The sequence below is a fragment of the Olea europaea genome, chromosome 21 (assembly GCF_002742605.1).
Source record: "Olea europaea var. sylvestris chromosome 21, O_europaea_v1, whole genome shotgun sequence".
Classification (NCBI taxonomy): domain Eukaryota; kingdom Viridiplantae; phylum Streptophyta; class Magnoliopsida; order Lamiales; family Oleaceae; genus Olea; species Olea europaea.
Genome location: NC_036257.1, coordinates 14,699,843 through 14,710,176, shown reverse-complemented (window position 1 = coordinate 14,710,176; position 10,334 = coordinate 14,699,843). Strand labels below are relative to the sequence as shown.

The following is a 10,334-nucleotide window of genomic DNA, read 5'->3' as shown; positions in this document are numbered from 1 at the left end:
ACCATAACGACCTCAAGTCAAAGGACCAATTCCACTACCGAACGTTAGAGATTAACCACTGACACTCAGATAGTTATCCATGTGGAATCTCTTAGCGGGTCTCCAATGTTTTGTTCTATAACAAAACATCCACGTGTTCATTTAAGTGTCACCACACTTTAGCTCGTGAGATCAGCTACTGACTTCACAAGTAAGAAATGCCACACGTGATGGTCTAACTATATTAACGATATCCGTATCTCGTTATTACTTACGACCATGGTTTATTCAAGATCTAATTATATGTAATTTGTATCTCACAATCACAACTCCTTGTGATTAACAGATTACCTAAAAATTGGATCTTCGAATTCTATTATTTAATATTATTTATCACAAAATTAATTTAAATAAATAATAGATCTCGTCAAAATCAAATGCATTAAACATATTAAAAGCGTTTACAACCTAAATCGATTGGATTTAGGGCATAACACTTATAGTTGTTTGGTCTTGTTTGAATTGTGGTATCAATTTGGTGGTAAACTGAGCCCATTTTACCTTCGTAGTGGTGGGTTTTTCATCTACAAGCTTCTCATCAACTGTTAAAGAGTGTTAAATTCCTTTCTTTCCCTCTATGGCCTTCCTTTTCCCTTTTTCTTCAGGGGTTCTCTGGGGCAATGGTGGGAGGGTCGACACCTAGCTACCATTGAACTATTTTTTAAAATTCTACTACACATTACATTTCTTTTTTATTTTGATCAAATAAAGTTATTTCCACATTTGAGTTGTCAAATCGATTCTTTTTGAGCTTTGTTACTACTCCGTGTACTTACCAATTCAAGAACTTCGTATTAAATTACTTTATTCTTTGTCGCACTGTTCAACCTGTGAAGCTAATGATAAATCTCCACTCCCCATAAACTAGCAATAAGGATAGAAATTTGAAGTTATTACTCGTTTCTGTGGAGACAAAAAGTAAGGGCTTGTTTGATAGTGATTATGAGAATTAATTTTTTGATCGTTAGAGAGAAAAGTGGGTCCTATTTCTAAAAGAAGAAGTAAAAAATGACGGCTGATTTAAGAAAGTAACAATCAAAATTTTAATTTTTTTGGGGTGAAAAATCAAATCCAAACATGCACTGATATTGTATTGTATTGTAATAAACTGCTAAGATTACTAATTCATGACCTCCGTTTTGCCAGCTATCTAACTGGAAACTTACTGGTCCAATACCTACTTGGATGCAGAATGGAGGAAAGAAAATGTAATTCTAATATTATTATTATTATTTTATTTATTTATTTATTTAATTTTTTGCATATATATTTTTCTGACCAATTATGTCAAACTATAAATATTGGTTCATGAATATTCGAAAAATGACAAACGAGTGAAAAAAGTGACAAAACTAAAAAAAAGTCTCAAAATCTCCAGAAAATGACAAAATTATTTTGGCCTAATTAATAAGGAAATTTAAAATTTTAATCAGTTTTATGTGTATTAATCTAATATTTTATTTTTTAATGGCAGTGGGCTTAATTTCCCCTTAATATTATTAATAATTACCCAAATGAAAATTTAAAATTGTTAATTATTGTATAAAGCATAGTCCACACTTATCCACCCAACTTTTAGCTGTCAGCATTATTATCTAGATTTAAATGATTGAACTATTATACTATAACCATTATAATCATAAATTATACCATCTAATCTTACTTTGATGATATTTTAATTATAAAAATTATCGTTTCAGTTATACTTTATATATAACAAGAAGATATTATTATATTGTGCAACCGGTTTACTCTGGGTTGGAATTTAGAGTAACAAAGCAAGATTATAATTAAGCTCCTAAACCAGTGTAAATATATGTTTCAATGATTCAGTGTGACTCTGCGGATGAACTTAACTGTCGAAAGCACTTTCATACTTAAGTTTCAATGATTCAATGTGAATCGGGTTGAAAGCACTCCCAAACTTAAGTTTCAATGTTGCAAGGATTGTGTTAATTGTCACTTGAGCCCAGAAAGGAAGGAAACGAGGCCTGGTGTAAGTGACGAATGCTTCTTTGTGTATTGATGAACACCTTCTGTTGATGAGAGGCTAATAGTTTCGTACATTTACGAGAGATATTTGATCTGGTTTTAGTTTCTCTGAGACTTCGTTTTGTAATCTAAACTTTTGTCTTGTGTTTGAGGTTGTGCTAGTGAATTGCACAAAGGGAGGTTCAGTGCTAGCAGCAGTCGCTGATTCTCCGGGACATCGACCGAAAAATCTCGTGTTCTTGTATGTTTTCTATGAATGTAACTCGAGGGGTGAACGTAATAATCGAAAGCACTCAAGGACTTTAAGATAAAAGGAGTTAATTGAACCCTGCTGGAGAAAGTGGGATCAGAGAAGAATTGGCCAACTCAGTCAAAAACCATTGTCTAACAGAATCTGAAGTGGCAGTCCGTGGACTATGGCTGGTTTTGATTGCTAACTCAAAATCTGGCTCAATGGTTGACTGGTAGACTTCAAAGCTTTCGAAGAGCATGTTTAGTACACTCTTTAGTGTCGTGACTTGAGTGATTCGAGGTTTAAGATATTGTAATTTAAATAAACAGTAGTACAAAGTATGCATAAAAGATCGTCCCACTACACAAATTTACAGTTGGTAAATCTCTTTATAACTTTAAGTCACATATGTCATATAACAACAAACAAATCAAGTTCAAGTCTTAATTTGGTAAAATTTATAAATTGTCAAACTTCATTTTTTTATTGCGCATTGAAATGAAACCAAAATGGATATCCCCTTGAGTACCTAGGGATTAATTTTTGGTCAATGTTTGCTCATTGGATGGATTAAAAAACCAATTATTCAACTGAATATCAGGCAAGTAAAATGCAGTGTCTCTTGTTATAATGCTGTGTGCACAGGAGTGGTATCACAGAATCCTTCCATAACACGCACTGCAGGGGGACATACAGCATTATTGATAATTGTATAGGCTCGTTTTGTTGACTTATTTGATTTCCATTCCGTCTTTCAATAATTTATATAGTCTATATTAGCTGTCCAGTTTTTTATTTTTTTATTTTATTTTTTTCATTAGGGTGGTGGGGTTAGATTTCGAAAATATCATTTACAATAATGCTGTTTGAATAGGTTCATTGACAGGCTGTGTTTCCAAGGGCTGAAATGGTAGCCCTTGATTGGCAATTTATGTTCTTTTTTTTCCTAATTGCAAATGAAAATGTGACAAGTGTGCATATGTTTAAATGCCTGTCGTCTAAGCTGTTTTTGTAGCAAAATCGAATCATTTATAGGTTGTCCATTTAAACTTTGTTGACAAAATTCAGGAAAAGAGAGCTAGTATTGAGAGAGAAAGGACAAAGGTATTTAGCCCCCATTAATTTTGATTATAATGGGAAAAATAAATTTTTTTTTTTTTGAAAAATAGATGATTATAAAAGAATGAAAAGTTTTCGATTTACGTATAACATTATTACCAAACGAGGGCTTAGTTTTATTTTGATCTGCATTGTTGAGTCCTTTGTTAATTTAAACGTCTACGATAGTCTAGCAAAAGCTTTTCTCTCGAAAGATACATTTATATCAAAGCATATTTTAGTCTCCGTTTTAATAGAGATTCTTTAAAACTTATTTTCAAATAATGCATCCTTCCAATAAAATGATTTTGCACATGGACATGTGATTTTTACTTACTTTTAAATCACTTTTTTTTTTTAATTATTTTTCACAAAATCTATTCTCAAATAATCTACATATAACCCGCTATTAGTTAAGATTAAAAAGTTGTTACTTTTAAACCTTTTTTTTTATCAATTATAATTATTTTGCAAGTTATTCCTCCCCGACAAATCTTGCTTTTCTGAAAAATAAGTATTTATCAACTTGGCAAAACAACTTGACCAATTGATCTGAATTCTGAACCTACCTCCCACTTGTTATTGTCTTTATGTTCACATTTAATAGAATAGTTGAAGAAATCTCATTCGTTTATTTGTAGTTTCCATAGGCATATGAAAAATAGCTAGACGACTCTTCTTAGTACAGCTTACTCTTTTACCGTACACAAGTTTTTTACCTATCATTTATCAAATTATTTTCTAATGCACGATCTCATTAAAATTACACATTTACCTGATGTTAATTCTCGTTGGTCGACCTCGACCATATACTTTCGTATATTTATAGTAAAGTAAAGTCGACATTATCGAATAATTACATTTGTTACAAAAGCAATATCGTTGAATTTGTTACAAAAGCAATATCGTCTTCAACAATACTGACGAAAATCGAAAGTCTTTATAAATTTGCATGGTCCCCTCAATGTCAATACGCTGAATTGGAAGGATGTAAAATCATTAAATGGTATTCATTTCTTTTCCCAATTTGTCATTAGAATAATTCCAACTGGTCTTTCTTTACTAATTAGTTATGTGCAATTATTATACTACAGCGAGAGCTACTCCCACACTCAACCCCATGACGACGACTTCACTGATTTTTTGACTTGGTCTTCTTATCCCCACAATCGCTGTTGGGATACAAGTCTTTGAAGCCATTTCAAACATGCAGCAAGTGTAATGGATTCAGGACTTGTCAATTCTTGATTCTCGAGGCATTTTCTCCATCTCTTTCTACTCTGGAAAAGCATGGACACTTTAAGTTGATCATATCATAACATTTCTTCTGCCGAAATCGTTAACTTATCACGGATTTGGCTCTTCATTTCCTGCTCCAGTCGAACCATGTTCTTCTCACGCCTGGCTCTAGTTTCTCTAACAATATTAATTTGTTCGGTGAATCTTGGCCGCGCTGCGACTTTGGCCCCTGATGAAGGTACAATACAATATTCTGCTGGTTCTTGCTTCTTTTTTTTTTTTTTCCCCTCCCCCTGGAAGAAAGTAGTAATTTTTCATTTAAATTTTTTTTGCAGTGGATGCATTGAAGCAAATAGGAAGAACATTAGGGAAGATCTGGAATTTTAATGTGGATCCTTGCAGTGAAGGAGGGAATTGGAGTACCCCTAATGCACCTAAAGGGTTTGAGAATGGAGTAAACTGTGATTGCACTTTTGTTAATAACACCATTTGCCATGTAGTCGGCATGTAAGTATATATTAATTTCTTCTCAATGCATAATCATATTAAAGGATCGTGTGATATTGCTTAAAATTGATTAAAGCTCATGGATCCCATTAGATGTGTCGGGAAAAAGTGGATAAAAGTTATGAATCCAATAAATGTATTATTAAAAATATTCTTAATGCATTTAAGCATTAAGAAAAGTTTCGATTATTTTTTTATCTTAAAGCATGTGTTGCACTTTGAGAGAGAAAAGTTGAATTTTCGTATATCAACGTGACATCTCATTGTAGGTCGAGTTGAATTTTTTAGATTTAAATTCCAAGCAATATGACTGGTAAGTAGGGTGTACATAAATTTAAGGTTAACGAAATCAGTGATGACAATTTTATGTTTTATAAAGAAAATAATAATTTTGTCCTCCATCTTTAGATCTCAATTTTATGTTGAGATTTGCTGTCCGAAGTTGGTTGTCTAACTTGTTGTCCACCCAATAATTTATTGACACATTATTTTACACCTATTTTTAAGCACAAATAGCCACGAGAGAAAAGTTGAATGTGTTAATTTGAAGTGATGTATTAATGAATTATTAGGTGGGAACAATCAATTTTGGACAACAAATCTCGACTCCTTAATCCTATCACGAAATTTTGTCCGCCACAGTAAAGTAATTAAATATTGAAGGGAAAAATATGAATGCGCACTTAGAAACTACTAATATCGAGTCAATACATGTCACAAGGAAAAAAAAATTGTGAAAATTGAAATTATGCCACTGAGAATCAAAAAATATGAAGTACCTGGTTACAATCATAGTTTTAAAAGCCAATCATGACCAGTCAAGTTAGCTAAAAAAATGAAGCCAATTCAAGCCATTAATTTTATCTTTTTGAAAGAGAACTGATTATAATCCATCCAAAACTAACTTTTTCAATTGAATAGCTAGTCGAGTAATGCAATCTAGGCGACAATAAATTATGAGTAAGATAAAAGCATCTCTTCTTCTAACCTTGTGCTCTGAAATGCAGTGTTCTGAAATCTCAGTCTCTTCCAGGGACTGTACCCCGAGAACTGGTCAGACTCCCTTACCTCCAAATAATGTAAGTTCACTTCACTCCTTTTTATTACAGAAAACACACACAATACAGTACAGTTAACTAACTTAACTGTCAATATATTTGAATGTCATTTTACACAGAGACCTCTCTCGCAACTACCTCAACGGCACCATCCCTAGAGAATGGGGTACCATGCAACAACTTTCTAACATGTACGACACTCTTCAGCTCCCATTTCTTTCTGTAATTCATATTTTCTTTATGTGTATATCTGTAAAGCAATTCTTGGGCTATAGTACTAACATAATTTTGGTTCACTGCAGTTCCCTCCTGGGAAATCGTATTACAGGTCCACTACCTGGCGAAATTGCCAACATCAGTACTCTCTTGGAAATGTAAACTTTCTTGATTACCATTTCATTTTACTCCCGTTTAGAATTTTGATTCAGTTGATTTTAAATTAAGATTTTTCTTTTGTTTTTCGAAATTTCAGAGTCCTAGAGTACAATCATTTGTCTGGAAATATTCCTCCAGAGTTTGGGAATTTTTCAAGCATACAGAGAATGTAAGCCCCTTTTACTGGAATAATTTTGCAAGTTTTATTTTATTCCCCTGATTTTAGATAGTTTCTTTGGTTATCATTGTCGATTTTGATTTGTTGTTGTGTAATGTTAATATGTGAAGACTATTGACGTCAAACAATCTAACTGGGGAATTGCCAGCTACTCTAGCAAAACTGACTACATTGAAAGACTTGTAAGTTCCTTCATTTCGTTTAGTTTTTCGGAGTTATATTTCATGATACAGACTTCCATTTTTCAATCTTAAAATTGATTACTTAGACTTGTTTTTATTAATGCAGCCGTATTGGTGATAACAAGTTTATTGGAAGCATACCTAATTTCATCCAGAACTGGACAAATTTAGAGAAGTTGTGAGTGTCGATTGCCATCTTATTACACTCTATTCTTTGATCTATGTTTTTCGCCTTTGATTTTCTGAGTTTTTATTAATGCTGACCTCTTAACTTTTAAAATGCCAGAGCGATTCAGGCTAGCGGTTTGAGTGGGCCGATCCCTTCAGGCTTTGCTTCCCTGACCAAATTGACTGATGTGTAAGTACATATTACAGTTTATTGACACTGGGCAAATGAGTGGCATATGATCTCATTGAAGTGGTAACAAATCTAGTTTTATTTCGAGAAATGAAAGAAGAACTATTGAATGGTTTTTCACAAATATGCAGGAGAATCAGTGATTTGAATGGCAATGATTCAACTTTTCCACCTCTTGGTAACAATAGAAACCTGAAGACACTGTGAGTATGATGCTTATATGTTTCTCTCAAGGAGAACAAAACATTGCTTGTGCATTATTCGACGAATATGGTTTTTCAGGATTCTGAGGAGTTGCAATATCGTTGGTCAGATACCAAGTTATGTCGGGACATTGACTAATTTGAAACTCTTGTTAGTATAATCCTTCCTTTTCCTACCATCATAACTTGTAGATTTGTTCTCAAATGCTATGCTATATTATGAAAGCTTTCAACTCATTATTCTGTGCTGGAAGGTAGTTTACAATCCTCAATCATTCTTATTTTTTGAATTGCTTCCATCACAATATTAGAATTTTCAATAAACCTTAAGAATTTTCATATCATTAGAGTATTAACGAGAGGTACTACAGAACCTCTAGACCTTTCTAATGGAGAAATCAAACTCAATTATAATTTGATTCTATTGACTGGTACACATCAGGGACATCCTACTTTACTATGTTACAAACACTTGTAACTGTTGAGAGTAAAGATTTTCTACATAATGTAAAAATTCCATTCAAACTTGAAGTTTTGCTGTCTATGTATGTAGACGACAGTTTCAAAGGTCATTTAATTAAAAGATTTAGATAACAAATCGTTTTAAGCCATGAGGAAAAGGAACTCTATATTTAAGGGGCTCAATGAACTCTTTTGATCTCTCGTCGCCTTAAAATATATCTGATAAAAAAAAAAAAGCTTGCTGTATCGTGAAGATTTTTGAATTTTTAACAATTGAATTTGTTAGTTTTAGTATTTTATTTTTCACGCAATACCAGGAAGCACTTAGTTTCTCTCCTGCAGCCTTTGAGAATTTTTCTCTGTATAAGCTTTGATTTATTGACATATAAATGATATAATTCAGGAAAGTAAGCTATTGCAAATACTTCTTGTAAGTCATTTTGTATATTTTTTTTCTTGCAGAGACCTCAGTTTCAACAAACTAAGCGGACCAATTCCTGATAATTCTTTTGGTCTGTCAAACACAGATCACATGTAAGGATTTCAATTAGCAAGCCTTCAAAGCCAAATTTCATTTTATTTGATCTAATTTCTTAAAGTAAAATTAATAAATAAATTTGAAACGAAGATCAATTTCGTGGCCTAAGATGGCCTTGCAAGCTTCAATTCCACTTAATAGCCTAACGCTAGGCTACAGGAAAGTCAAATTTACACCGGTAAGCATGCAAGGGACAAATATGGATCCTTTTTAAGCTAGCAAAGGAAATAGCTTACCCTTTCTGGTACAGAAACTGGAAATCCTTTTGACCTCTACCCGCTTTTATTTCCTTTAGTCTTCAAGAGGGCAATGGTGGGAGGGTAGGGACAATGTTACTATTAAAGAGGTTCTTTTATTTTCATGAGATAACTCATCTCATTTTTCCTCACATTTGTTAAATTGAAGTTTCTTGTTGTCAAAGATAGTATTTTTCAACTTTGATGTTCAACTTAATGGTCTTGGCAATTTAAAGAATTAAGAGTCCTAGTGGAATCTGTTCATCTCGTGGAGGTTAAACACCGAACATTTCTTTTGTTCAAGATATTCTGCTTTCAAACAACTAAAATTTGGATTATATGGGTTATTGTTTGGATATGAATATAAATGGATCCATTCGAATTCTAGGAATAGAAAACTATCATAAATTGGAGTTATTGTTATTTTGGTGATGACAAAATCAGTGAAAGTGAATTAGAAACTATTACATTTTCTTGATTTTGCCAGATATCTAACTGGGAACTCCCTAATTGGTCCATTGCCTGCTTGGATGCTGAAAGATGGAGAGTACATGTGAGTCTATCTAATTTTTACCTTTCTTACCAATAATTTCGAACTACGGACCTTTGTTTTTTCCCCATTTATGATTGCGATTATCATTTATAGATACTTCAGTCTCATCTTTCAAATAATATCGACCATCATGTGAGGCAGTCATTGAGATTCAGTCGCACCTCGTGTGTGGTTAATCGTATTTTTATTTTTATTTTGGATATTCTTGGTTGGTTTGGCTTGATTCCCTCCTGAATTAGCATATTTCTTTGCCTTTGGAAGAGATGTGTATAGTGAATTCTCTTACATATTTGCCTTGTTGCTACTATCATTTGTCAATGGATTACAGTTACCCTATGTGGTCAAAGTATTTAGTTCATAGAACTCCCATTAAAAGAAAAACAGAACCTACCCAACTCTTACACTGGTCCTTGAGTCCAGAATCCCTATCCTTAAGCAAGCTATGGGATTCTGCAGTACCGAGTTGGTTTATAGTTTCAGAAATTACGTGAAAGGTAAATTTAGTTGGACTATAGAAGCAATCGTGAAGAACGGACCAAGAGTTTTGCCTTTTTGCTGTGCTAAGGTAAAGAAAGGGTTAACAGTAATCACAGAGAAGACAAACTAATTTGCAAAATTCCGTCCTTACGTCCTGCAATTTGTCCTTGAATTCCTTTTGTATCTGCTTATTCAGTTAATTCAATAGCTTTTTTCCATTGCTTTTCAAAATGAAACTCTATTCCAGTCTCGAAAGAGTATTGGCGCAAAAAAAGGATCCATCCTTCACTTGCTGATCGTTTGCGAGTATATTAATACAGCTTTCTTTTGTATAATTTTCGTAAAATGAAAGTCTAAGACAAATAGACATCATATTGATGATCTTTTTTATTTTTATCTAGTGATCTATCCTACAACAACCTTACATCTGAAAGCACATCCTCAAATTGTCAACCGCTTAAACTGTAAGGTCACTTTCACTATTATCGGAATTATAATTTGATTCTTTTCCCATCTTCCACATATTAGTAACACTGCACCATTTTTTGCAGGAACTTGTTCGAAAGCTCAAAGGGAAATACAACGTGAGTTTCTATGATTCTTTCAT

General features: G+C 33.1%; 1 protein-coding gene across 1 annotated transcript in view; it reads left to right on the top strand.

Annotated features, from left to right (window-relative positions):
* Positions 1 to 4,513: 4,513 nt before the first annotated feature.
* Positions 4,514 to 10,334, top strand: part of LOC111370167 (probable leucine-rich repeat receptor-like serine/threonine-protein kinase At3g14840) — a 10,354-nt gene continuing 4,533 nt past the window's right edge. The window contains exons 1-15 of the mRNA XM_022991862.1: positions 4,514 to 4,838; positions 4,936 to 5,107; positions 6,115 to 6,186; positions 6,285 to 6,356; positions 6,468 to 6,539; positions 6,638 to 6,709; positions 6,829 to 6,900; positions 7,007 to 7,078; positions 7,187 to 7,258; positions 7,390 to 7,461; positions 7,541 to 7,612; positions 8,386 to 8,457; positions 9,185 to 9,250; positions 10,129 to 10,191; positions 10,279 to 10,311. Coding sequence (XP_022847630.1) covers positions 4,748 to 4,838; positions 4,936 to 5,107; positions 6,115 to 6,186; positions 6,285 to 6,356; positions 6,468 to 6,539; positions 6,638 to 6,709; positions 6,829 to 6,900; positions 7,007 to 7,078; positions 7,187 to 7,258; positions 7,390 to 7,461; positions 7,541 to 7,612; positions 8,386 to 8,457; positions 9,185 to 9,250; positions 10,129 to 10,191; positions 10,279 to 10,311 — 1,145 coding nt within the window. The 5' untranslated portion in view covers positions 4,514 to 4,747. The remainder of the gene's footprint in view (positions 4,839 to 4,935; positions 5,108 to 6,114; positions 6,187 to 6,284; positions 6,357 to 6,467; positions 6,540 to 6,637; positions 6,710 to 6,828; positions 6,901 to 7,006; positions 7,079 to 7,186; positions 7,259 to 7,389; positions 7,462 to 7,540; positions 7,613 to 8,385; positions 8,458 to 9,184; positions 9,251 to 10,128; positions 10,192 to 10,278; positions 10,312 to 10,334) is intronic.